This window comes from Curcuma longa, chromosome 5, assembly GCF_044706935.1.
Source record: "Curcuma longa cultivar G26 ecotype Majalengka, Jawa Barat chromosome 5, ITB_CL_G26_1.1, whole genome shotgun sequence".
Classification (NCBI taxonomy): Eukaryota; Viridiplantae; Streptophyta; class Magnoliopsida; order Zingiberales; family Zingiberaceae; genus Curcuma; species Curcuma longa.
The window spans coordinates 8,241,471-8,268,538 of NC_133865.1; the positions used below are offsets into that span (position 1 = coordinate 8,241,471).

Below are 27,068 nucleotides of genomic sequence, written 5' to 3' on the forward strand. Positions count from 1 at the left end.
GTATCATTTTCTTCTTCTTCTTCTTTTTTTTTTTTTTTGAAAAAAAAACTGTTAACAACGAAGCTACTAATTAATAATCGACACTAAAAAAGTTATAATGGTATTTACTAATAAAAATTATGATCTTATGATAAACAAATTAACTGCATAGTTTATGTTTTTTGTTTTATATTAGATAAAAAATAATTTCATATTCAATGTAATGTAGAAATTCGTAAAGTAAAAGAAAAACTATGGAAGTATTTTGAAGATTTTTAAACTTAAAGGGAAAATGTGGAAATGAAAACTAACGTAAAGTTTCAGTGGGGTTGAAGTGCAATTTTCCTAAGTTGAAGTACTATGTTGGTGAATATATATATTTGAGGGTCGTAATTGTTAAAACGGTTGTCCTTTTTCTCGGTTGGTTTTCCCTTTGGAGAGAGACAGAGAGCAGAGAGGTGTGTATGGCAGCGCCGAGTAGGTCATCGAGCTCCACCATGAGGAATCTTCTTCCTCCTCAAGAGCTCCTCGACGATCTCTGCAGGTGCTTCTTTCTATCGGTCATTCCTTCTGCTTTCTCGTGTATTTTCTAGTTAGGGTTCGTTCTCTATTCTTTTTTTTCCCCTAGTAAAATACCACCGCCGTTGATTTCGATGGTTGTAATATGCATTTCTGTGCATTGCATAACAGGTAAGTTGCGAAAAAAATTTTCTTTCAACGGATTTACAGGTCCCTTCTTCTGAAGTATGTTATTGTGTATATTTGGGAATGGTTGTTGGAAACTATACTGCTCGGTACTTTTTCTTCACGTAGGTCTCAATCATCTATTGTTAATCGACTGGATATAAGTTATTGACTGTAACCTTGCTTGATGATCGATTCTTTTATTTTTGATTTTGTTGCCTGTTGCTGTATTTTGTTGATTGAGTTTCAAAGTTTTATTCTCACCTGGTAGCCAGCATGAACGTGTTTCCCCCTTGTTTGACACTTGTGTCGTCTGCAGTCGATTTGTGTTGAACGTCCCAAAAGAAGATCTGGAGTCGTTCGAGCGAATCTTATTCCTTCTGGAGCAAGCACACTGGTTCTATGAAGACAATTCGGTGGAACAGAATCCTTCTCTAAAGTCCCTTTCCTTCAGGGAATTCACCTCTCTTAGTATCCTGTAAAATGTGAATGTTTTTATTATATGCTGAAGCTCATGTACGAACTTGATTTTTCTGTTGTATTTATCTTCTTCTCCCTGCAAGTGGCTGGGTTTGTTAGATTTGGTTGCTTTTGTAGATTATGTGTTAATTGGTTCATGACTTGTAGATATATTCTCTTCAATGATTTCTCTTCCAGGTTTCTACTTATTTGGGCTCTCTTCATAGGTTACCATTCTTATGCACCTTACATATTCTTCTCAAATCATGGTACAGTTTTCTTTGACTATAATTAGTGTTTAAGAGTTGTGCTGCTTTAAGACCATATATTGCACATATTGATGACATATACAAGGACTTCACTTCTTACAAGTTTAGAGTTCCAGTGACTGGTGCAATCATTTTGGATGAATCTTATGACAGGGTAAGTTACAAATGGCAGTTTATTATTTCTTGGCTCTCTTCAGTCTTTGTTCTGCTCCATTGAAAAATGAAGATAACAGCATCTTGTTGTTTTACATTAGTAACTTATCATAGAAACCTTGAAGCAAATACTTTATTCAATTGGGTATAGCTATGTTTATATGTTGATTATTCATTTTACATTCTGAAGTTTAGGAGAAAGAAAATAGTTTCGTAACCAATTGTTAACCAATAAAACTGTCAAATCTTTCAAACAGACAAAGGTCCATGTAGTTTGCCCAAATAGTTTACTTATGCATACAACTGCAGTTTTATTGATAATACATCTTTCATATCAAGCTTATATTTCTTTGACCAAAAAACCATTCTTTTATTTTCTTGGGAAAGGTACTCATTGTTGCTTGCAAATATTAAAAAGTTTGATGAAGGGAAAATATTTCTTAGGTTTTCTTGAGTAAGTCACCTCTACATATAAGAGGAGGTGGGATACAATGTACCATGCAATCAACTTGATAAAGTTGTCTAGCAATAATAATAAAATAAACTAGTCGAACAGTCCTTTAGCTGGACTGTGGGTGTCAATCTTGCCTAACTTGTCATATAGCTTAGTGAAATGTGAAGCTCTGAAGGATTTGATAAAGCTATCGACAAACGGTTCATGAATAGAGTTGTGAAGAGACAATCATTTTGTACATTACCCACTCCATCATTTCTTATTTATGTCACAATATCAATATCAATATCAATATCACTATGTTACAGGAACACTTCTATTCAAGTGATGGTTGGCAATTTTTTTTTAATTTTTTTTATGTGAAGCATCTACAGATTGATCATATAGCTGAGACTAGTTGTTCATCTAATATCTGGTAATGGATCTTTTCAGTGTTTACTTGTCAAGGGCTGGAAATCTGGAGCAAGTTGGAGTTTTCCTCGCGGTAAAAAGAGCAAAGATGAGGAAGATCACACATGTGCAGTCCGTGAAGTAAATCCATATCCTGGCACTCTGCCTTTCGTTGAAGTATTTCTTTATAGGTTTGACAATAAAAGAATGTGTGCTACTGCAGCAATACCAGAACATGTAGTTTTTATGCAAAATTCAAAGAAATGGTTATGCAAACTTACTAATATTTTTGGTCAGAAATTTATTGGAGAAATTATTATCATACTCCTGCTCATCAGTTGTCATCCCAAATCTTCCAATTTCTTCATTCTTGCAGTATTGTTGGTTTATTTATTCATTCTTGTAGTAGTGTTAGTTTATTTCTATTACGTGTTTGTTAGTTCATTCATCTTCTGCTTTCTTCATTTTGTAGTATTGTTTATTTCTGTTACATGTTTGTTCAGGTTGGCTTCATGTATAATTTATTCAATTTTCTGCTCACGTAATGATTAATGCAGGTCCTTGAAGAAACAGGATTTGATGTTTCGAAGCTTTTGAATATGGACGACCATATTGAAGTAGTAATTGGGCAGCAAAGGGTGCGACTTTACATAGTCACTGGAGTCAAGGAGGACACAGTTTTTGCTCCTCTAACAAAAAAAGAGATCAGCGTATGCAATAATGCAAACTTTCTAATATTATCCTTTGATCAATAAATTTTTGCATCGTTTGATAGATTGGCAAGATCTGCTTGTCTACTTTGCATCTCTACGAGTAACCTACTTGTCTAGGCTTTCACAAAAAGCCAAGTCAGACTAAGCTTTTCATGTTTTTGGTAGCAACTATATAGCTTTAGGATTATTTTTCCTTTCTAATGTTCTTTGCTTTGATTTTACTTACGATAGTTCTGCAATTAACTTTACCTTTCTTTTTCTATTGCTATCATTAGCATTTCCTTCTTTTCTTCAGAAAATCCACGGTAATGGACAATTAACAACAGAGAAAAACAACCATATGTAAACTGAAATCTGTTACGCAGAACAAAATGTCATTCTTGCTTCCATGCTGATTCGTCATGTTTGTTTTGCAATTTATTATAATTTGGGAAATCTATCTAAGACAACTTCCTTTCTCAATCGTCAGTATGTTAGTTGTTTATCATTCAGTTCCTAGATATGCCTTGTGCTCTAGATCTGCTTGTGGTATATTTTTGCTTGTATATTCCTTTTGCTATCACTTGGATAAGCCAATAATATTGTCTCATGTGGAATTATTAACATGCAGAACCTTATTCATTGTTATTCAAAATAGTTTCTTTTGTCTCATGTAGGAAATCTCATGGCACCGGATCGACGAACTTCAACCAGCTGGCGATGAAGTAATGTCACGCGGAGTAAATGGGTTGAAGCTTTATATGGTTGCTCCCTTCTTGTCGTCAGTATCTCGTACCATCGTCGTTTCTGTATTTCTATTTTAGTAATTCACGTGATCTTGTTCAGAAACTGAGTCTGTTGTTTTCTTCTGCGTGCAGAGCTCTGAAATCATGGATCATAGCACATCCGCCTCCAGTAACTCAGAAATCAGATGCATCTTCTAAAGGTCCAGTGCATGAGACCTTCTTTTCTCTGTTTCTTTCATTTTTCGCCGACGATCACCAAGTTTCACCCAGCATTTTTCAGAGAACTAGAAATGCAGTGCAGTGCCTTTTTTTTTTCCCAGAAGTGATGAACCTCAAACTATCAGAAGGAGACTTTCATTTAATACTTACTCTTTAATTTAGCAGGAACCAGTGTATGGAAGGCCAAGAACAGTTCTGAAGGCGCAACAACGGTCCCCGAGAATTCGCTGTTTCGAGCTGGATCTGAACCGCAAAAAGTCGATAACGGACCTGGTAAAAGCTTCAGAAACTTCAGGTTCGACACCGCAAGTATCTTACAGGCGATGGAAGCTGCTTTTGCTGCCAACTGAAGTGTGCTCCATCTTACAAACCATTCTCCATTCTCCATTGCACTTGCAAATGCTAAGGTTGCCATGAGCAGAAGAATTCAAGTTTGATAAATCTTTCCACTTAGAAATATATGTAACTAACTCTATCCAGTTAGAACCTTCAGATGCTGAGTGTAGTACTTACTACTTGTTTGCTCTTGTGCAAAATCGATAAATGCATAAATGGGATCTTATATATCTCTCGGTTAGTACAAGTATAATGTATTTCGAGTGTAATAAATTAAAGGGAACCAATTCGAAAATGTTAGTTTATTAGTTGGACTTCATTTTGTTATAATAGTATCATAATATTTGGTTATAGATTAATTTTACGCTACAGACAGATCTCTTTCTTCCATCAAAAAAACTAAATAGATAAATTTAAGGGGGTGAATGAGTAAATTTAATTTAACTTACTATCAAAAAAGGACTTGTTTACAATTTTATACTGCAGTATGTTCATTTTTCAAATTAGCACCTATAATTCTTCCCTCCTGCGTAATTTCGTCCGCTGTTTATCAATCGAAACCGTCATTTCTCTTCCCCTCGCTATGCTTCGCCCTTCGCCACCGCGGGCTTCACCGCGTCGGGTCTTTGCTCGTCGGATCTGGATTCGCCTGATCTCGCCGCCTTCGGCCGCGTCGAGGAGCTGGCGTGGGAGGAGGAGGAGGAGGAGGAGGCGCCGCCCTTGGGCTTGCGCCGCTGCGGATTCCTGGGCGCGACCTGGGCATCCTCGCCGCCGCTACATTTCTTCCGCCCTTGCTTGACCCCCTCCTCCGCCGCCGCCGCCGCCGCGTCCCTCGACGCGCTGTCGGGCGGCCTCCGGAAGGCTGCGAGCGGCGCGACTTCCGCGTGGATCCGCCGTCGCCGCCGGGGGAGGACCGCGGAGGCGGTGCGTCGCTCGGGTGGGGATCTGCGGGTGAAAACGAAGTGAGAAAAGGCCGATGTATCGAGCGAACATCGTAAAGGGAATGAACCTGGTACGGCCTTGTTTTGTGCAGCCGCACCGGCGGCGACCGCCGGCGATCGGAACTCGGTCATCTGGAAGAGGCCATGGATACTTATAAATGTAGCGGAAATGTAGAAAATAAGATTTAGAGGGTAAATTTTAAAATAACTAAATATCTAGAAATTAAAATGATAAAAAGTTTTTTTTTAAAACAATATATGATAATTTTAAAATTTTAGGAAGCATTTAGAAAAGGAGATAAACTTACGTATTAAAATAAAATGTTTTAAATGGAAAGAAATAATAAAAATCTTAGAAATGAATATGGAATGGAGCTCGTAGTTAACGTACCCAAGTAGGAGAATTATTGATGGACTGACCATCACAACCGATATGCGCCACGTGCTTGACGTCTGTGGGATGACCAATTTGCATCTCCGGTTCTTCCTCTTCATCTGTTACCAGACGAATAATTTCACCCTTTCAAATTGTTTTTTTTAAACAATTAATGGCCATTTAATGCAGAAGAGTGTAAATATAATTGAATTTTCTAAAATAACATAAAAATTGACAACACTATCTATTTTTTATTATATCATCATTTATATTTAAATAAATTATTATATTTATTATTATTATTTATTTTTTTTCTTATTTGATATACATATTTATTATAATTTCATATCGTTTAACTGAAATATGTATTAGACGTGTAAATATATAGTTGTATCATCTTAAACGCATCTTTTAAAATTTTCTCAATATGTGTAATTTGACTTTTTTTTTAATATTTTTATTTTTTTTTATTTTGTACATTTGCACATCCATTTTATTATTCTCATTTTTTGTTTAAATATTTCATCCAATTTCAATATCATATAATCGGATTCTAATCATTATTTTATAAAATAACACAAAAATGAGAAGAAGAAAAAAATATCCTTACGCTTTAGGGCCCCATAGTAGCAAAATTGTTAAACTATTTGGGAGAGTAAAAAAATTGTTAAACAAGAAAATTTTGTAAAGTGAATTTTAATAATTTAATTTTTCCTATTTCTCTTCTTATAGTCATCCATGAATTTAGAAAAAATATATATATAAATTATGATAAAGACGCACCAAATATTTGAGAAATATAACGAAGGCCTTTGAGAATATTCTTCATCTTCATCCCCGTCCCCATGCTGCCCAAACCCAGTCAAACTCTAACTGCAAAAAACACAGCAACCAGAGAATAAGAAACAGATTTACAACCAAAACAATTCAACAAGCTCGTACCTCTAGCTTCGAATCGAATTTAATTTGTATTTAAAAGAGAGAAAAAGAAAAAAGAAAAGAAAAACCTATAAATCAAGGCATTAGATAAATGACAAGTAGAATGAAAAGAATTGCATGGAGAAAGAATGGGAAAGGAGACAATGTGGGTGGCGTTCTTCTCTCCTCCAGCAGCCGAAAGATTTGTTGGAGAGGAGCTCAAGTTATTAAATTAGAGAAAGGAGGATTCAACTGCATAGGTTTTTTTTTATTATTTTTATTTATTTGCTATTTTAATTCTTGGAAGGTCATTTGTGTCGACGCGCAAAGTGCGGGAAGCAGAGAGGTCGAGAACTTACTTGCTAGTCAACGGGATAAATAATTAGATGGTTATGAAATATAACGCCAGGTATTAGAAGAGTTGAGTTGTTAACAAATTAGGGGACGATGTGTACACTTCTATATATTATTATTATTATATATTATTATTATTATTATTTTAATCATTGAGAAACAGTAAGATTAAACCCTTCTAATAGTGTCATTATGTAGATTTAAAATTTAATCCTCTTGGCTATTTGTTTTATAATAATAAGTTTATGATTATAAAGCATAACACAAATAACCAACCAAGAGACAAACAAACACAACTATCAATAAATCTGAAATTAATTTTAAATGGATACGAAATATTCCGCTAATTGTCTCAAAATATTTTTAAACTTTTTCAAATAAAAAAAATCTGATTTAACTGAAGATTTCCTTTTATCTTTCAATTTTACATTCTTTTTTTTTTTTCAAAATGTCAAAATAGACTGTTTTTTTGAATCTGTGTCGAGTTGAGAATTCTCACACCATCACCTCGTTAAGCGAAGTGATAGTTTTAAAGATTTGAAAGGTAACACACAAGATAAAAGAATATAGGCATCCAAGAATTAGTGTTAAAATTTCACTTGCATATAGAAACATTCAAAATAAGACAGCAGTTGCAGAACCACCAAACGTAAAAGCAACATAACACTGCATTCTTACACTACAAACTTAGCTTAGTTCTTCATAACTGATCATAATGCATACCTCCAGGAAGCAGGGCGGTCTCTCGATATCACGAGAACTCTCGATCCAGAATAGTCGAAAGTAGGGCAGTACAAATCATCGGGGCCGATCGTTTCCTTCACGTCTGTTGTATTCCCGCGGTCGAAGCAAAAGGTCTGAGAATTTTCATCATGAAAGGCATCGAAGACGAAGAGCCCCAGCCCGCAGATGCCCATCACGGCGTTGCCATTTCCCCAAACTTGAGCCAGCGAAGAGTGGTGAGAGTGGGAATTGAATTCAGGCAGTTGATACGACGTGATGAGCTTTCCTTTGCGCAATGAGTAATGCTGTATGCGGGATCGCAGACAACCTTTGATGGGCAATCTTCCTTCCGTGCTCCCGACGAATATGTAGTCTCCACGAGAGAAGATTGAATGGCCTGTGCCTCCGTGCTTAGAAACTTTGATCCCGATACCGGACGGAATCCGAAAATCGAGCACATTGATACTTTCTTGAGTGCAGAAGACACCATCGTTGCCCTCCACCTCGGATGAACTCACCCTGTAGTTAACAAATTTGAGAGATGCAATTTATTTATCTATGATCGGTATGAAAGTCGACGAGGGGAGGAAAATAACCTTTGTCGAATGCCGCCGCTATGTTCAGCATCAGTGTTGTTTACGTGAAGTGAATAGATCTTCTTTCCAGAAAAGGCAACAGACAATAGCGGCTGTGGGTTTAGAGAATTAACATCCCAAAGGCTAATGGCTTCAGTTCCTGCTATAATCACCTTTCCTCTGCTTCGCCATTGCAGAGGGCTCGAGTAGTCCATCCCAATCACAGGACTGCTAGTCTCCCACTTCATTACTAATTCTCCATCGCGGATATCATAAGCGTTGACGGATTTCTGTCTTGTAGCAGTGGAGATTAGGAGCGGGCCACAAGGCTTGTACCACCATTGTTGCTGTTGGACAGTCGATATTCCACAAGAATTAGAATTACTTCGTCTCAAGTTGGCATTACTTAGCGAACCAAGAGGTATCCTAGACGGCCATGGCGATGGGGAGTTATCTGTTGAATCTCCCATGCAAAATGCTTTTACATCTCTTGTATGATAATCCCATGAACAAAATCCAGATTCCGAAGCATTCCCAGCTGATGCCGCAACGACATATTTCCCAGAACATCCATCAGTACCTGGTGCTCGGATTAACCAACAATCACCCCACAAATTATTCGACGTGCCCGATGGTGGATTGTATTCAGCCTTGAACTGAAACATGGGAAAGTGAGTTAGTCTAAACAAGAAATTCTAAAAAAAAAGGGGGAAGATATATCACCTCATAGTTAGTTATGTCATAATACGAACAGGATCCATCATGATGGGAAAGAAGAACAGCTTCTCCTTCAGAAACAAACCATCCGCCAGTCGAGGGCTTCTGTCCAATCTCACATAACTGATCTTTGTAAGGTCCCTTAGGTTGTTCATGGAACATCAATGCAGATTTTTTCTCCATGTTGTCAAATTCTTCAAAATTTTCATCTGCCACGAGTTCAATTTCCCCTTTGGAAAAGTCACTGACCATCTTCTTTGAAGTATATTCTGCTGCAGAGGTGCTTCTCTCAAACCCAGATGCTTGTACAGTCACATGCTCAGGTGCCAAATTCACATGTTTGCTAGGTTCGCCTTGCTCCAAATCTAGAGAAGCCAAGAACTTCATTGCAATAGGATTTTCGCCAACAGAACTCGATGACCCATCTTCGAGATCTGAATCACTGCGATCTGAACCATGACCTCCCAAAATGCCAGATGAGTTCCTGTCCCTTAGTAACTTATGATGCGGGAAGAACCTTGCTTCCACCACATCATTTTTCAATTCTCTAACTGTATAGCTTGGAATAATTGTTTGATCTGCGTGACCAGGTACACGATTGTTTTGATCCTCACAGTTAGCTTTGATGACTTTAGAGGAATCCTGCTGAGATGTAGTACCACGAACTGCATGGGCAACAGCTTTCTCGATTCCACATATTTGGCTCTGGATATCAGATAGAATAAGCTTTGAATCATCAGGGTTGTTGCCATCCAATATTTCCTTAGTCCGCTTGATTTCAGATGCAATTTTTTGAACTTTTCCTTCCAACATCGCCAACTTCTCATGCAACTTACTAGGGTATTTGGACACAACTCGAGCACCTTTGACATCATCATTTGACTTCTCAAAACCCCTAATATTTGCAGATCGTCCATGCGCAACCTCAACTTTCGGAACTGAATCAACACGCTCCTCCTCACAGGGAATATCCTTGATCTTAACATCATGTCCTATATCTTTTGACGGCTCCAATTGCTCTTCCTTCTTCGTATTTGATGTAGCATGAGCAACAATTCCATCGGTTTGACCCAGAGGTTTCGGATTAGAAACTGCATAACTTGTGTCCTTCAGGCCACTGGGAACAAATCTTGTGGTTTCACCATCAATAGCCTTTGAACTTGAGACCAGAAAGGTGTTATTCTTACTATTTTGCAGAGATGCATTTTCCTTCAAATTTGTTACTTTCTTCTCCAGAAAAGGAGGTTCATTTTTCTGTTTCGAGGAGTTCGATGATACTTTTGCATTCAAATCACCGTCACTCTTGCGACCTAGTTTCTCTGCGATCAAATCCAAGGACTTTGTATCTCCTTTAGGCTTAGGGTTATGAAGGTACGAGACGCCGCCAGTCGCAGTCGCTAATCTATCAGCATTTCTCATCAAACCCTGGTCGTGAAGCCCCTTCCCCGGCAGAGACGTACCCGAAACCCTAATCCCGCCGAAACTCTTCCGCCCTCCGGCCTCTGCTTCCAGATCCCGCCCCGGAGCTCTTCCCAGTTGGTCGGACGTGGAAACCCTAGGGAGGCGGCGATCCCCGCGGTGGTCAGACACCATATCGGAGGGTTTGGAGGACTTACTTCTCGGTAAAGACGACGTGGAGAAGCGTACGGCAGCGAGTGGTGGTGCTGGCTTCTCCTCGACCTTGCGACGGGATGAGCAGGTCCTCCCTACGGAAACGTCCCTGGGGTTCTCCTTGCCGATGGCGACGGTGCTCCTCCGGGGAGCGGAGACAGGTCGCTTGTCGTTGGGGGTAGAGTGGAGTGGTACCTTGTTGCTCGGCTTAGACGCCATGATCTTGTTCCCCCCACCTCCTCTCTCCTTGAGCCGCGTCGACATCTGGATCCCGGCGATCACCGGCGAGATCTGGAGATCCCTCTCTCTCTCTCTCCTCTCTCGCGTGCGCTCTCGAGGAAAGGGTGATTTGAAATTTAAAACTGCGAATCGTGCGGGAGAATAGTATGCCTAATGAAGTAACAGTCTTAATGGGCTGACATTATGATTAGGCCCATCTAAATAAAAGGCCGAAGAACCGGCCCAACTTGGCTCATTTTTTCACTAAAAAAATCAAATCCAATTATTTTATTTTTTAAAATATATTATTAATCAAAGCAAATTATAAAAAAATTAATATTCAAAATGATAAAATACTTGTTCATTTATTGAAATTAAACTTTAAATACACAAACCACCTTCAAAACTCATAGATATGTGGTATTATAAACGAATCAAATAAATATTATGAATAATATATCTAAATAAAATTTATGAACTATGTTCACCATTTAAATTTTTTTAAACTTTATAAATAGACAGAATTTTTCAAAACAAAATAAATAACCAATTAGTCAACCGAATTTAAAAATATAAAACATTTAAATAATAAAAAAATCAAATTGAGAACTCAAGTTTAGAGAGAGAGAGAGAGAGAGAGAGAGAGAGAGAGCTCAGTGTTCAAATTGGAAGGAAGGAGCAGAGTGTTCAAAGTAAAGGCTGGGCTTTGGGGTTTGCATAGAGGTCCAAGAGATGAGGCTGGAATTGGGTGCTTTGTCTCTTTTATTTTGTTATGACTTTGGACAAAAGTTGGATAAAGCCCTCTCCCAGCATCTTGTTTTACTTTGGGTCCCAAAGCTGTAGAATAGAAGATCACTTTTGCACCCACATTGCCCACACTCTGCTTTTCAGACAATTCATGGCTTCATTCCATTGTCTTTTATATCACTTCTTGAACAGACAATGGTTACAAGACATTACCAATCCCTTTTTGACAGCTTGGGAACATCCAAACCCTTTTTTTCACCTCTCTCTCTCTCTCTCTCTCTCTCTCTCTCTCTTTTGTTCTCTCCCTGTGTTTCAAGTGGTTCACCATGAACACTGAAATCTCTGAAACCCTCAGTAACTGAAACTTAACCCTGCATGGCAACGCATGGAAGATCAAATGCATTACTGTCTTGCTTTCTCTTCTGCCTCCTCCTGCTTGCTCTGCTCCAGCAACCTCAAATCCAGTTGGAGATCAACAGCCACAGGCTTCTGCTCTCACCTTCTTCTTCTTCTTCGATTCAATCATCCATGAAGCTACGTCCACAGAAGAGACCCAACAGCTCCACTTCCGCTGCTCAGTTTGAGTCGAGCAAACACGAAGTCCCCAGCGGCCCAAACCCTGTCCAAAATTAACAGGTACTCACTCGCTCCTCCACAGTTTCTGTGAGTTCTCAGAGTTTTCATCTTCATTGTGATTGTGGCAGATGCCATCTCCTCTTGTTCATCTATTTGTGGGCCGAGATTGAGGGCCCTTGAGTGTGTTTGTGGTCGGTCTCAGTCTTCAAAACTGCATGTAAATATACAGATGATCAATTTTTTTGTGCTCATAGTCTCAGTTTTGTGTGGAAATATGAAGATTTCATCATCATCAACAACATTATTATTCTTAAAGAGGGGGGAATTTATCCCCAAGATCGCCTAAACTGATTGGTGTCTCCCCTCTCTGTACTAGTTCTTGTTGTTGTTCATGAATCCTGCAATGATTTCTTTCACCAGAGCTGGCAATTCTGCTGTCACGAGGGAACAGTCACATGTACAGCTGATCATACGAAGCCAAAGAGTAATAATAGATGATGATCCTGTGGCATGCAATTACTATTGGATTTTTATTTGGCTTGTTTACTTGAAAATGGGAAGAAAAGGCATTGATAGCATGTTGTTTCTTTTAAATTTAACCTGTGTAATTCATTTCACTTGTTTTCCATTCAAGTAAACAGGAGAAAGGCCTTTTTCCTCAGTCATTCCTTTCCCTTTTAAAAGTTGGGTGAAATTTGAAAGATTGGATTTGTTCGGTCAAAAAGTCTGAGAAAGGTCGAACTGTCTTATCTTATTTTTCGGCTCAATAATATTATTGTTTTAGCACTATCATAATAGATTTAATCAAAATTATTATAATATATAATTTAGTAACTTTATTCAATAGAATAATTTAATCAAGATTATTAATAATAAGTTTGATTATAGTAATTTTGGATAAAAGTATTATACATTGTAAAAATTTCGAATAAAGTTATTATAACATATAATAGTGCTAGAATAATGATTTTTAAAATGGAAAATAGAAAGAGAATACTATTTTGATATTTAAAAAAATGAGAATAATAATAATAATAATGGACGGTCCGGTCCGACCGGCCAATAGGTAAATCTGTTAAGAAGTGTATGAACCGGTTTAGGTTTTAAATAAGAGGGTGGGTTTTCCGACGCGCCGCTTGTTTCTGCCGAATTCCCGAACGAACTTCTCCTCCCTCGCCTCGCCGATTGCTCCGCCACCGCCCCACCCGAGCTTAGGCAGCTCTCCGAGGCGCTCCTGCCAGTATCCTCTCCGGAAAACCGGGACTCACGCCCTTTTCGTCTCTCGTCGACTTCGCGACTGTTCTTTCTTTAGCTCCATCAGCGACAGAAAGGTATCAATGTGCTTTGGGTTTGTCGAATCCTTCATGTTTGTTTGAGATAGTTTTTATCTTGTTGTCAAAATTGTGTTTGTGTTATTAGTTGTATTCGTGTTATCATTTTTTGTTATTTGATGTCTGTCTTTACTTGAATATGAATTTCGGGTGCCCATTTATTAGGTATCCGCTGTATAGATTGTATGTGGGTTTCTTTAGCCGGTCAGGTACACCTCAGTAAAAGTGTTAGAATCGAGGATAAATTTTAAACTTTTTAATCTTAATTTTTATACAAACATAAAGGATTGTTGTACAATTATATTTTAGTCACTGCACATTTGTTGTCCATATCCTCCTTGTTTTATGGTTTTCAAAATCACAGGTGTAGATAGGCTGTTAAGGAGGATTGTTGTTTCTCATATTTTTTTTCGGAGTTGCTTGGAGATAGCTGATGCCTTTTGATGATGTGTTTCTCTGTTACGGTGCCATTACGTTGGATTTTACACTAGGAACTGTCAAGAATAAAAGTATCCTTCCTTTTTGTTGAATGAAACTTTTTCAGATGTGGTATTTATGCTCTTTAACTTTTTTTTTTGTATTTATGCTGCTGTGCTATAGAACTTTATATTGTATAATTTTTACATAGATGTTCTTATCTAATGACATAACTTAGTTTTGTTAATTTTTAGAAATATTATAATTAATGAAAAATAAGAAATATTATTTTACATTTTAGACTATTATTTATCCTAATTAGCAGTCATTTAGTTTTATTTGACTGATTATGATAGGGTTTGTGTGAAAATTTTAAATATTTAGAAGATTATAAATGGAATTATAAGTTTTGCAGTGGAAAATGTGCATTATGTTATCAGGATATATTTTCATTTGGAATAAGTTATCCATACAGGTTTAGGTTCAGGCATTGGATATAGCTGATAGCTCAATTATTGGCCAGCGCAACTCTGCATAGTCGTTGGTGTCACAGCGTGCAAGAAAAGCTATGCCACGTCCAGAGCTCCAAGCCCCGCCAGAGATATTCTACAATGAGGCGGAGGCACGCAAGTATACAACTTCGTCTCGCATCATTGAAATCCAAGTATGTGCTGTTTCTTCACCTCTCTCCTCATTCCATGCTTATTTCTTTTCTAGGATTTTAGATGTAAAGATTTTCCATGGCTACTGTTTTAGGCAAAGATCTCTGAGCGAGCACTTGAACTACTTGCCTTACCGAATGATGGCATACCCAGGCTTCTGCTAGATATTGGTAAGTTTGGGTTTTACTTCAACAGTGCATTTTCCTTACTTTTTCTGTTTCCTCTGTATTTGATGAGATGATTTATTAATTTGATGAGTTCTTTATGGTTCTAGTAACTTATACCATTTAATTTTTTGTTTTCCTGACTGAGTTTGGTTTGAGTTAACTTGGATTTACTAGTTTTAGCTTGATTTTACTGTGTTTTGAGAATTTCAATGCTAAAATACTCCATTGTCATTTTATGGAATATTTCTGATATAAATCTATGATTTGTAACCCTTAATGTTGGTAAATACTCACACTTCTATGTCGGTTGTTCAATTATAGTGCACTGGGCTTCAGACTGCTTCATGTATACTCACATACTTTTTTGTCGATTCTTCTCCTTGCACTTTTACTTATTCTATAACTTAGGCTGTGGATCTGGACTTAGTGGTGAAACTCTGTCTGAAAATGGGCACCATTGGATTGGCTATGATATTTCAAGTTCAATGTTGGGTGAGTTGTTTCCTTTCTTGTTTACATCAAGCTTGTTTGTTTACCTAAATCCATTTAAATCTTAGAGGCTGTTCAAGTTTTCATTATTTATATTGTGTAATTGGTGGTTACCTTCAGATGTTGCATTAGAGCGTGAAGCAGAGGGTGATCTTTTGCTTGCAGATATGGGCCAGGTGAATACTCATTTTCTCTATCCTTCCTAGAATCATGATCATGTCATTTGGGACTCTTGGCTTTGAGAATATAGAATCTCTTACAGAGCATGCATTGCAGTATGTACATTTCACATCATTACCTTTTTCCCTTTTGAAGCTACACAATTGAATGCTGATGCTGGAAATGCAATTTGTTATAATCCTTTTCTATTTTGTCAAAAGTAGTTGTAATTTAATTTCAGCTAGTATTCACCATCCAACAGCCCTTGCAGTGCTGATTAATTTTGTGTATTTGTCAGTGTACAGTTGTTAAGAATGGTTTTACTAAGGTTTGTCATGTCTACTCTTGCTCTTGCTATTAGTAGAGTGTTTAAGATTGTATGTCCCTTTCATTGTTGGATCAGTGTGCAGAGAGATTAATCTCAAATCCTTAATTTTGTTTGTTGTACATGGGGTTGCTTGTGAAACAGTTGCTGCATCTCACAATATTACTTGATTAAACTTATGGTGTATCTGTTAACTTCATTTGATCCCCAGATAAAATACGCATTAATGGTTAAGATTATGGTTAATTGAACAAGGGCATGTATTTTAATTTCACTTCATTTGTTGAGATTCTCTTAACCACTAATGTACTCATGTTCAGCAGATTTTCCTTATTCGTAAGGACTGTTTTTTTTTGAAACTTCTAGATTTCATATTTTATCATTATTCTGAATTTAGGTTGTCTAGTGTTAGTAAATGATAGTTTGAGGTTTTTGTTTGATGCCCTATGTTATTTTCAGTCTGATATCCTATGTTATTTTTCCTTGAAGTGCTGACACATGAACTTGGAAGTTTGCTCAATTGTTTCTTGGAATTTTCCTTAGTTAAGTTATTTTAACTAAAAGGCTGATTGCAGGGCTTAGGCTTACGGCCAGGAGTTGTTGACGGTGCGATCAGTATTTCAGCAGTCCAGGTGCATTAAGTTCTTCCCTACTGTTTCTTTCTTAAAAAGCTAATATTTTGTTTTGGGTGGGGTGGGGTGGGGTGACAAAAGCATTCTAGTGTAAATTTTGTCGAACAAGCTTTTCTTGAAGTTTGTCCTTCTTGAAGTATTGGGAGTGGCTATAAAATCATCTTCATTCAACTGCTAATCCTTTAATATTATGAAAGCAACAAAATTCAACTTGGCTCTCTAATTTTTTTTCGTTTTATTGTTCTCCTGTTGCTCTCAAAACAGTTAAATAGGATTGATATTAGTGAAACTTATCATATTTGTGTGTAAATTCAGTGGTTATGCTATGCTGACAAGTCCTCACATGAGCCAAGAATGAGGCTAAAGTAAGCAATTGATTACACAACACACTTCATTTAAGTCATTTCTCATCTATTCTCAACTCATTGCACTGTGCCTTTTAGGGCATTCTTTGGCTCATTATATCGATGTTTGGCTAGAGGGGCAAGAGCTGTATTACAACTTTATGCAGAAAACAGGGATCAAAATGAGATGATCTCAACTTATGCCATGCGAGCTGGTTTTTCTGGTGGCATTGTTGTTGATTGGCCGCATAGGTACATAATTAAATTCTCAATTATTTAAAATTTCTGGCTTATTTTTCCCTATGACATCCTTCCTCAGCACTGACAACTCCTGATAGTTTAGATGTCTATAGTTCGTGTAATATCATCCTAAATCATATTATGTTTTACATAGAACAGATAGCAGTTTTCACCAAGCATATATATATATATATATATATATATATATATATATATAAATTTGGCATCCTATCCTATATGTATGATCTGTGGTCTACTCTATTCAGATTTAAGTAGGAAATGGTTCTCGCATAGTTACTTCTTGAAGAAAAAATGTGGAATAATGATTGACTTCAAGGAAAAAGTAAAAGGCTTGATCTTGATTTTTCTATCAAAGCTTTAGCAATGGGCTCGTAAACTGTCAACTAAAATTCAATAAACGAAATAATTAGATCATTGTGCACTTTTTGGGAGGGAAATATTTTATCACAACTAAAGGGGAATGCCTTTTATTTTGTAAAATTAAAACTGAGTTTTAATCGACACGGCTTATCTCTTGTGAGCTTAAGATGCTTTTATATATAGTTCTCTAGTCTTTGATGTATTACCTTCAAATTTCAAAGGAAACTACTTCAATTCCTATCCTGCTACGATTCAGTATTTTTGTCTAATGAATATCAACTATCAATTACAGCTCAAAAGCACGGAAAGAATATCTGGTTCTTACTTGTGGTCCGCCCTCAGCTCAAACTTACCAACCGAAGGGAAAAGGTGAAAATGGTGAGGTGTGCAGTGAAGATAAGGAAAGCGACGCCGACACTGATGACAACCAAACAGTAAGAATTCATGGACTCACATACTTTTTTAGATTGATTCTCATATCATTTAGTAAACATTAGGCAATAAAATGTTTAGCAACGCTACCAATTTCCCTTGTACTTGGTTCTCACTTGGTTCTTTCTTGACTCAAGTGGACTTAATTGTATCTAGATAGCTGCCATTCGTAAAATGACAGTGGTGATGTAGGCAGGAATACGCATGGATTTTCTACTCTGTATATTCCGAAAATTTTGCCTCCAAGTTCCAACTAAGGTTTCGTGCCATGCTAAGCCTAATGTCCAACAAACCCCTACAATACCAACTTAGAATAAGGACCTTTTAGCAATGGCAGATTATATCCTGACATTTTTTTTGTTTGAGTCTCAAGGTAGTAGTAGTTAGTCTAGCTTGGTGTATTTTTTTCTACTTTCAAATTTCTGCCTAAACTTTAGAGCCATGCTTAGCCTCACATATTTACACTTTTTAGCTCTTCGACTAGAGAGAACCTACTCTTCCGAGCTAAACGGCCATTTAATTCCTACAATAGCGAGTTAGAATAAGGACCCTTACTTGTAGTGAGTCTAGTGACACTTACAAGCTTTACCTTTAGTTCAAATGTATTTCAATTTCGATAATTTGGTTTCATCCAGAAAATTTTCTTGCATTGCCAGTCAAGTTATTCAGAGTTTGGAGCATCCAGTGGCACATTTACTCAATTTTTACAGTAGAAATAGCAGTAAATTGCCCTAGATCCAGTCTTTCATGTCTCAATGCTGCAAAAAAAAAATCAAATTCCTCAAATCTCCATTTTTTGTTGGGTGTAGGTTGATGTATATGATCGAAACCGGCCAAGGAAGAAGTTGAAGGTAAACAAGAAAGGGAAAGGTAGAGAATGGGTCTTCAAGAAGAAGGAACGGATGAGGAATAAAGGATATGATGTTCCTCCTGATACCGCATACACTGCTCGAAAGCGCAAGGCTCGATTTTAACAAAGCTTCGGATCATGGAAACCGCATAATTTTTTTTATAGGACAATGTTGTTGTAATCATATAATTTCTATAGCTGTGGTGCTGCGTTTTCAATTGTCGAACTTTTGCACTGCAATGAGAGGTAATTATACTTTTTTTTTTAATAAAAAAAGCAACATAATTATCGAGAGCATGCTTTATCGAAATTGAGATCACAAGGAATAAATTTTACAAATAAATGTCGAATATTTTTTTTTGTATTTTTTATTTATAAGCAAATTTTATCGGCTTTGCTCGAAGCCTTGAACAGCAGAGGAGGTCCACGTGGCCAACCTATATCGTCACAGGCGATTCAATGGGTTACACGCTTCCACGTGGCACCTGTTACTCCTCCCAGTCTCACTTGTTCGTTTCGCGCACATAAAATTAAAAAAAGGGGGAAATTGATGAAAATAGAAATCGAATAGCCACGAGCGTTGTAGCAAAACGGGTGGACAAGGTCGATGCTGTAAGAGGCGTGCAAGAACGAATCTCACAGCTGATTCTTTTCCTGTGGACCGTTGGATCCTCGTGGCTGTATTGCTCTTGCGAACATGGTCCACCAGTAAAGCCAGTTATCCTTTGCCACTTTTTAACTGCGTTGCTCCGTACGCGCTTCTTTAAGGAGGAGAGCGGAGGAGCCAGGCGCCGTTGTCGTCTCTCTTCTCGACACGAACGGAGAGAGAGAGAGGACTTGGATTCCGCACATGGAGGTGGTGGTTCGGCTCCCCGGTTGCGGCATCTTCCGCAGCTCGCCGTCGGCGGCGTCAGCCTCCCCGCATCGGAGGACCCGCCGACATCGATCAGTTCATCTCAGATCTAGGTTTCCTAGTATCGGAGTCTTCGCCGTGGCCACTAAATCTACCGCTTCGTCTTCTACTTCTTCGAGTTCCGTCTCCGGTTCAGTCAATGGCGCCACGTCGAATGTAAGATGATTTTAACTTCTTTTTTTTTTTTTTATTAATTTTGCGATGCCGAGATTGAGGATTTATTGTGGAGTTTTGGTGGGAAATTGGTAGAGGTTCGGTAACGTATCGGAGGAGATCAAAAGGGTGAGGAAGCAAATGGAAGAGGACGAGCAGCTGGCCACGCTGATGAGAGGACTCCGAGGTCAAAACCTCACCGACGTTCAGTTCGCCGATGAGAACATCCAGCTTCGATTAGTTGAGGTGCGTTTTCTGTAGCCAATAGTTTGAGATTTCCATTAATTCAATCATATTTTGAAACATAAAAGTGATGCTGATGGATTGAGTATTAGAAGCGATCTAGACTTGCTTAGCGGTCAATGGACGGATAACATTCATGTAGCAATGCAAAATAATTGGGATAAACACATCTTGATGATATCGTATAGATCTGTGAGATTTATTGAAACCTTGGAGCAACAGAAAAGCTAATGTGTGTGATGACAGAAGTGATTTATGTTGTAGAATTTCGTCTTAATTTGCCTTCGTGAAATTATCTTCTTATGCTTTTGATTATAGTTGTCCATAGATAAAGAAATACAAATACCTTTCCAAGTCATGTAATCTCCAATGATATTCAATTTCATTCTTAATAAATGACCCTTACGTTGTCACTTCCCTCTATCTTAGTAAAATCATGTGTATTTTATTTTCAGAAGGATCAAACCATATTCTTTAAGATGCTGAAATGGCAGTTCAATTATTTGTCAGCGGTTGTTTTATTTGTTTAGGTACCAGATGTAACCAGTGGCGAAGCATTGCCACTAGTGTATGATCCAGACATTATATCATCCTACTGGGGCAAGCGCCCAAGAGCTGTTGTAACACGCATCGTGCAGCTTCTATCTGTGGCTGGTGGTTTTCTTTCTCACATTGCTTCAGATTTGATTAACAAGAAAATCAAGGAGGTAAAGCCATAGAAAAATTCACATGTATCATTTAACTGCCTCGGTGCATGTTTTCGTTTTCAGCACTTGCAGAGAAGGCATTGATTTCTGATTCAACCATTTGTCTTGGCAACATTTCAGAATGAGGTTGCACGAGCAATTGAATTAAGAGAAATAGTGACATCTTTGGGGCCAGCTTATATAAAACTTGGGCAAGCATTGAGTATTCGACCAGATATATTATCTCCTGCTGCAATGATTGAACTGCAAAAGCTGTGTGATAAGGTAATGTATCTCATTGTGACATTCATAAATATCATGGACCAGAACATCAACATGCTGTGCTTCTTCAGTTATAAAATAGTACCTATACCATTAGATGGTAGAAAAGTTGCACATTTAAGTCTCAATGACATTTTATTTTTTATTATTCTTTTCTAGTTTGAATAATTACCTCATATACATTGTTGTTTCTGTAGTTTTAATAGTGTTTTCTGAAACCATATCCAATATTTGTAGGCACTTATATATTGATTATGATATCTCTATTTTTTTGTCCGTAGATTTCTAAAAGCGATGTCCCTTTTTGATACTTCAGGTTCCTTCATTTCCTGATGATGCCGCAATGGCACTTATTGAAGAAGAACTCGGCCAGCCTTGGTATAACATCTACTCTGAACTGACTTCATCTCCCATTGCCGCTGGTAATGTCATCTGTATAAATCTTTGAATTTTGTTTGCAAAACTTCCTCTGTACTTCTAGAGATTAATTGTTGAAGCAACATATCTTTTACTTTTATGTGCATAGTTTCCTTTCAGCAGAATACATATGTTATTGAACTATCATGTGGTAATGGTATTAATGCAGCATCATTGGGGCAAGTATACAAGGGCCGCTTGAAAGAAACTGGAGATCTGGTGGCTGTTAAAGTACAACGGCCTTTTGTTTTGGAGACTGTTACTGTAGATCTCTTCATTATACGCAAATTGGGATTGTTTTTGCGAAGATTTCCACAGGTAAACAGTTGGTCATTTGGGTTCCTGCATTTTAAACGTGGAAAACACATGTAATTTGTCTTTTCTTATGACTTTCAGGTATCTCTTGATGTTGTTGGTTTGGTTGATGAATGGGCCGCTCGCTTTTTTGAAGAACTTGATTATGTAAATGAAGGAGAAAACGGTACTTACTTTGCTGAAATGATGAGAGAAGATCTTCCTCAGGTATGTTGTTGCATTTAGTTAAGTCTGGAATTAAGTAATTTCTATGTACACCAAAGGAGTTTTTTTTTCTGTTTAAACAAGATGTATTTCAAGTTAGAGGAAACTGAGTTATATTATACTAGTCCCCTGGACAAAAGGTGAATTCTTTTTTAGCTCCAAAATGAAAAAGGTGAATTTTCTCAAAACATCCCATGTGGAATTTCTCACGTTTGCCACATAAAGATCTTTATAGTAATGATAGTATTTTGTGAAAAGATTCTCTTGTTTAAACAATTATACACACACTGATGAATATTTTTCAGTTTGCTGGTCTGAAATGCTCATTCTTAATTTCCTTCTTCCAGATGCAATGCTTTCTAAATCCTTGTTAATATTAAACAATGTATTCTTATATTTTACCTGTTGCCAACTAATTACTTGATAGTTAACCTCAATGCTTTTAGTTTTTCAGGTAGTCATTCCAAAGACTTACCATAATTACACATCGAGAAGGGTACTTACTACCCAATGGATTGATGGAGAAAAACTATCTCAAAGTACTGAAAGTGATGTTGGAGAATTGGTTAATATTGGAGTTATATGCTATCTAAAGCAGGTTAGTGTATGGTTGGTATGACAGTTTAAGATAGACAATACAATAGATTATATATAATCGATGAACTATTTTGATTGGCAGCTGCTTGATACTGGCTTTTTTCATGCTGATCCTCATCCTGGGAATATGATTCGGACACCAGATGGGAAGTTGGCTATACTTGACTTTGGTAATTGTCCATTGTAGATTTGAAGTTTTCTAGACATGCTCATATCATTCCTATCATATTTTTTTTTGACAAACATAACCAATATAGTTGTATACTCAACTTAATCGATGTAGAAGTGGAATAAAATGTTTAATGAAGAATCTATACAAATTGCTAGGTACATATACACATGGGCAAAGAGTTGTGATATCGATCAGACCAATCTTTTAGGTTTAAAATTTTCTTTTATAGATTGCATTATCACTTCATTTTGCTGTCTATATCTAGTTTTTATTCATTTGGTTATGGTAATCTTCTTTTTTTTCCTGTTAGAATTCCTTCAGGTCTTTTGTTATCCATTTCCTTAATTGGAAAATTTTGATGCATTGACTTTAGTCTATCAGGTCTTGTAACAAGATTGACTGATGACCAGAAGTATGGTATAATTGAAGCAATAGCTCATCTGATCCATCGTGACTATGATGAAATTGTGAAAGATTTTGTAAAGCTTGATTTCATTCCTGAGGGGGTCAATTTGGAACCGATTCTGCCAGTGCTTTCCAAAGTTTTCGATCAAGCCCTTGAAGGAGGTGGTGCAAAAAACATTAATTTTCAAGAACTGGCATCAGATCTGGCTCAAATTACTTTTGATTATCCTTTCAGAATACCACCATACTTCGCTTTAATTATTAGAGCAATTGGAGTACTAGAAGGGATTGCCTTGGTTGGAAATCCTGAATTTGCAATTGTAGATGAAGCATATCCATATCTAGCTCAGGTATATAATCATATCTATCCATTTCAACGTTACATTCTATATGATGAAATTCGACGATGACTTGGATTTGTACTGTTCTCCAAGACATGCTTCTGTGGAGAGTTCCAGCTTTCTTAGTTTTGTTTTTCATTTTTCTTGAAACAGAGACTTTTAACAGACGATTCGCCAAGGCTAAAGGCAGCACTGCGATATATGATATATGGTAAACATGGAGTGTTTGATGCCGAGAGATTCATTGATGTCATGCAAGCCTTTGAGAATTTCATTACTGCTGCAAAAAGTGGTGGTGGTGAGAACCTAAATGGAAATATGGCGGGCCTTGGTTCTTTGCAGAGTCAATCAGGTTTTCTTGTGCCAATATTTCCACCAGCAGTGCCTCAATCTGCACAGCCTGTCAAAACAAGGGCAGCTCTTATATTTTTGCTGTCCGACAAAGGCAATTTCTTCAGAGAATTCATTCTAGACGAGGTGAAGTTTACTGAAATAACTTTTTGATTGAATCAAATTTATCCTGTTGTTGTAGCTTGATTATTCCTCCAGCAGTATTATTATAGACAAGTGCTCCTTGCTAATGTTGACTTCTAAGATTGCTTGAATAATACTCTAATACTCTTCAATGATGAGGTTTGTTTCAACATTCATGTGATCATCATTCCACCATGATTTTAACTGTTATTTGTCGTTGGTTATATGCTATATGAATCTTTCATATTCATTGAACTCTATGCAATGTTTTATCACTAGTAATATTCAAATTAACTAAATAAAATTTTAATTGCATCGTCTAGTTTTCTTTGGTCTCCCGTTACACCTTATGTCTTCCACTCTAATAGATACTCTTGACAGTTGGCAATATTTTTCATACATAATTGCATTAGTTTGGCAATATATGTATCTCGATGTCTTGACAGTTGGATATTCTTGATTCAAAGCATTTGAATTGGATTACGTTAACTCAAACCTGGATAAAGCTTTAGATTTAAGCTTCTTTATGGATCTTGTGTAGGTTGTTAAAGCAATTGATGCACTCTCTCGCGAGCAGTTGGTCCAGCTATCTGCAACTCTAGGAATTGGGAATTCGGCCCCAGTTTTTAGTATGGTTGCTAGGAGGCCTATAGCGTTGCTGCCTACCGTCACAGAAGAGGACAGAGCCATACTTAACAATGTGGAAAAAGTCGGCAAGTTTCTCACATCGGGGAATTTAAGAACAAATCAGGTTTGTAATTCATCTAACACTTCCTGCATCCAGTCCTTCTATCTAAATTCAAGAAACTCAGCAAACATACCTCAGGCTTAGGATAGGCGATGGCTACTTAATGATCAGGTATTCGTGGCTACTTGATATATCTAGTAATTGGGTTTGGATACTAGTATCGTGTAGTGGCTTCAAGTATCCGTAGATTTGGATGCTTGTTTACATAAATGGGTAGGATTCGAGTAGCACATTTTGTGTTCGCTCGGAATTGCTAATCAGGTTCAGATTTAGATATTCTTCCTACTTCCATCGCTACTCATGCCTTAATTTTCCACTGTGTTTCCAAGCATGGATCAAGATTGACTGGTCTATCTGATTGGAGCTTATTAAGAATGCGTTCAGCTTATATATTTTATCATTTTAATCCGATTGAATTATTCTCCATCGAACCATTTCCGTAGTTATTTTTTTCGTCGAGTAGAGTTAGTGCCAATTAGGTAGTAGATCAAAAATGTTTTGCTTAATTACAATTTTGAATTTTGCAGGATTTTGATATTTTCTATATCCAAGAATTTCTTCCCTTGCTACCGGGCATCTCCGCTAAAATTCTTCCCGAAGTGTTGAACAGGTTAACGTCTCGTGTGTTAGCTCGGTTAATCAGGGAAACATTTTTGTAGTCAACAATGCATCAGAAAATCTCACGACAGGATAGCACTTAGTTTATTGTGTATATAAACCTCTATCCCAAAGTCAATCAATCTTCTATAAATGCAGGTATTGTACAGTTAAATTTACAATATCCCGAGCAAACGGGAGAAATATCAATCAGGCAAAGAAAAAAAAATAGGATCTTTTTAATCCATAGATTTTTGAATTGCACTAAATTTTGACTAGGGGAAGTTAGGCAGGCACATAATACATTTTATTATTAGTTACAAAATATAAAACTTATTGTGTAATTTTTAAAATAATTTTACATAATTGAATGATCTAGGATATATAAAAATATTGAAAAAGTTATGTCACGGTTAAAGTTATTAAAATTAATTTAATTTTGTGAATGAGTTAATTCTTGATATTCATTTATATGTCTAAACTGTATCATGTTGTTTTTTGGTTTTGTTTTTTAATATTATGTTTATTAATTGTCTTTGGTTTGACGGTTCTGCTGTTAGATCTTGTTTAATATTGTTGATTATTCACAAAAATTAACTCACCTGATATAATTACTTAGCTTCTTTTTTAAAAAATAATAATAATCCTTTTTAGAATATTAGAATTGTCAGAAAAAAAATTGAGTATTTAAAATTTGTCATATTACTCATTGTTGTTTGACAGGTAATAATTTGTCACATGAATATTTAGTTAGGGATGAAATAGCAATAGTTTAAAATTTTAGTCAGGATGTATTAACAATGATTTAAAATAGTTTCAAACTTTGAGACGTCAATTTTTAAAAAATATAGCATCTGCTCGTTTCCTTCTCGTCCGGATGTTGCTGCAAATAATAAAGGATGAATAGTATCTGGTGGTTGCATTCTCGTCTGTTGATAGAATAAATGGGTTCTACCTAAGAGGCTAGATGACAAACAAAAGAGTTTTAAATAAGTTGAAGAGTATTTCGATAACTGAAAATGTTAAAGTATCATTTCAAAAGCTGGTATTTAAAGCGTGGGGGGCCAACGAGACTGACGCAACTACCAGAGTTAAAGCTTAGGCACCAAATTGTATCCAACTTCACGTGGCCATTAATCGGTGGCGTAGTGTGGGGAATACCCACGACACCGCCCCTCCTGCCCACCTGTTAAAGGATGATATCACAATTCATGGATTGGGTGCCTCCTTCTGATACCAGCATCTACCACGAGGTTTGTTTCCACCTCGTCCTTCAATGCCAAACTCTAGTCACTTATGGCTCAGCCAGTACAGCTGAATTAAAGCTGCTTTAATTGCTTCATCTATCAATTTATTCATTCACGAGACCAGCTTTGGTCTTCCGGTCTCAAATCTAGAACATTTATGTATTATTTGACTGTATCGAGTTTAGCTAGGTTGCAACCCATCCTATTCATTTAACACCCTATTTATAAATCCTCCACTATGACTAGCAATGAAGTGGGATGAGAAAATAATTTATATTTAAATAGATTGTGGACTATATATATAAATTTATATTAAACTTCAAGGGGAAGCTAAGAAAGCTCATGAAAAAGGAGCTTAATAATAAACACATAATACTAATTGGGAGCAATATAGGGCAAGAAAAAAAATAGAAAACTTACTTTGGTTAGTGGCAGGATAATTCCAACAGCAAGTCTTCAACCAACTCCTCCAACACCTTCCCACCAACCTCCTTGCTGAAATCACACAATTCCAACCACTTTGCTTCCTCCCACTGCCTTCCGGTCACATCTCTCTTCACCACTCTATCCACCACGATGCTGTCGCATGCAGACTCCTTCGGAATAACCCCTTCGCTGGCCAATCCCTTTCTAAGGATGGCCCAAACTCGCTCGGCTACCGTGGCATTTCCGTTACTGTCACTGTCCTTTCGGGGCTCAGGTCCCAG

At 37.1% G+C, this 27,068-nt stretch overlaps 4 protein-coding genes and 1 pseudogene across 4 annotated transcripts; 3 read left to right on the top strand and 2 right to left on the bottom strand.

Moving 5' to 3' along the window:
* The first annotated feature begins 410 nt into the window (after positions 1–410).
* LOC141829668 (mRNA-decapping enzyme subunit 2) lies at positions 411–4,695 on the top strand. The gene is made up of 8 exons (XM_074717192.1): positions 411–523; positions 983–1,134; positions 1,418–1,545; positions 2,431–2,529; positions 2,946–3,098; positions 3,758–3,861; positions 3,959–4,026; positions 4,211–4,695. The coding sequence occupies exons 1-8, from the start codon at positions 444–446 to the stop codon at positions 4,393–4,395; spliced, it is 969 nt and encodes a 322-aa protein (XP_074573293.1). The 5' UTR covers positions 411–443; the 3' UTR covers positions 4,396–4,695.
* Positions 4,696–4,962: 267 nt separating this feature from the next.
* On the bottom strand, positions 4,963–5,454 carry LOC141829805 (uncharacterized; annotated as a pseudogene).
* Positions 5,455–7,666: 2,212 nt separating this feature from the next.
* On the bottom strand, positions 7,667–10,860 carry LOC141830154 (KIN14B-interacting protein At4g14310-like). Its single transcript, XM_074717638.1, has 3 exons — positions 8,992–10,860; positions 8,290–8,924; positions 7,667–8,212 (listed from the first exon to the last, which is right to left on the bottom strand). Exons 1-3 carry the CDS (start codon positions 10,858–10,860, stop codon positions 7,681–7,683), a joined length of 3,036 nt encoding a protein of 1,011 aa, XP_074573739.1. The 3' UTR covers positions 7,667–7,680.
* Positions 10,861–13,298: 2,438 nt separating this feature from the next.
* On the top strand, positions 13,299–18,830 carry LOC141829648 (18S rRNA (guanine-N(7))-methyltransferase RID2). The gene is made up of 10 exons (XM_074717171.1): positions 13,299–13,469; positions 14,362–14,550; positions 14,643–14,718; positions 15,124–15,207; positions 15,325–15,380; positions 16,264–16,320; positions 16,636–16,685; positions 16,764–16,916; positions 17,578–17,719; positions 18,527–18,830. Exons 2-10 carry the CDS (start codon positions 14,455–14,457, stop codon positions 18,689–18,691), a joined length of 879 nt encoding a protein of 292 aa, XP_074573272.1. The 5' UTR covers positions 13,299–13,469; positions 14,362–14,454; the 3' UTR covers positions 18,692–18,830.
* Positions 18,831–19,329: 499 nt separating this feature from the next.
* LOC141830152 (uncharacterized) lies at positions 19,330–25,328 on the top strand. The gene is made up of 13 exons (XM_074717636.1): positions 19,330–19,636; positions 19,730–19,879; positions 20,407–20,583; positions 20,704–20,847; positions 21,161–21,266; positions 21,431–21,579; positions 21,658–21,783; positions 22,235–22,378; positions 22,460–22,547; positions 22,931–23,304; positions 23,449–23,772; positions 24,311–24,520; positions 25,045–25,328. The coding sequence occupies exons 1-13, from the start codon at positions 19,418–19,420 to the stop codon at positions 25,174–25,176; spliced, it is 2,343 nt and encodes a 780-aa protein (XP_074573737.1). The 5' UTR covers positions 19,330–19,417; the 3' UTR covers positions 25,177–25,328.
* Positions 25,329–27,068: the final 1,740 nt, after the last annotated feature.

What these genes read in the sequence shown, in the direction of transcription:
- LOC141829668 (XM_074717192.1), top strand. Translation starts at nt 444, where the DNA reads ATGGCAGCGCCGAGTAGGTCATCGAGCTCCACCATGAGGAATCTTCTT. An exon ending in CAGGGAATTCACCTCTCTTA is followed by an intron (nt 1,135 to 1,417) that starts GTATCCTGTAAA and finishes GACTATAATTAG; the next exon opens with TGTTTAAGAGTTGTGCTGCT. An exon ending in ATGGTTGCTCCCTTCTTGTC is followed by an intron (nt 3,862 to 3,958) that starts GTCAGTATCTCG and finishes TTCTGCGTGCAG; the next exon opens with AGCTCTGAAATCATGGATCA.
- LOC141829648 (XM_074717171.1), top strand. Translation starts at nt 14,455, where the DNA reads ATGCCACGTCCAGAGCTCCAAGCCCCGCCAGAGATATTCTACAATGAG. An exon ending in CAGGCTTCTGCTAGATATTG is followed by an intron (nt 14,719 to 15,123) that starts GTAAGTTTGGGT and finishes TCTATAACTTAG; the next exon opens with GCTGTGGATCTGGACTTAGT. An exon ending in GTTGTTGATTGGCCGCATAG is followed by an intron (nt 16,917 to 17,577) that starts GTACATAATTAA and finishes TATCAATTACAG; the next exon opens with CTCAAAAGCACGGAAAGAAT.
- LOC141830154 (XM_074717638.1), bottom strand. Translation starts at nt 10,860, where the DNA reads ATGTCGACGCGGCTCAAGGAGAGAGGAGGTGGGGGGAACAAGATCATG. An exon ending in ATGACATAACTAACTATGAG is followed by an intron (nt 8,925 to 8,991) that starts GTGATATATCTT and finishes CCCATGTTTCAG; the next exon opens with TTCAAGGCTGAATACAATCC. An exon ending in AGCGGCGGCATTCGACAAAG is followed by an intron (nt 8,213 to 8,289) that starts GTTATTTTCCTC and finishes TGTTAACTACAG; the next exon opens with GGTGAGTTCATCCGAGGTGG.
- LOC141830152 (XM_074717636.1), top strand. Translation starts at nt 19,418, where the DNA reads ATGGAGGTGGTGGTTCGGCTCCCCGGTTGCGGCATCTTCCGCAGCTCG. An exon ending in TTCATCTCCCATTGCCGCTG is followed by an intron (nt 21,267 to 21,430) that starts GTAATGTCATCT and finishes GTATTAATGCAG; the next exon opens with CATCATTGGGGCAAGTATAC. An exon ending in CATATCCATATCTAGCTCAG is followed by an intron (nt 23,305 to 23,448) that starts GTATATAATCAT and finishes TTCTTGAAACAG; the next exon opens with AGACTTTTAACAGACGATTC.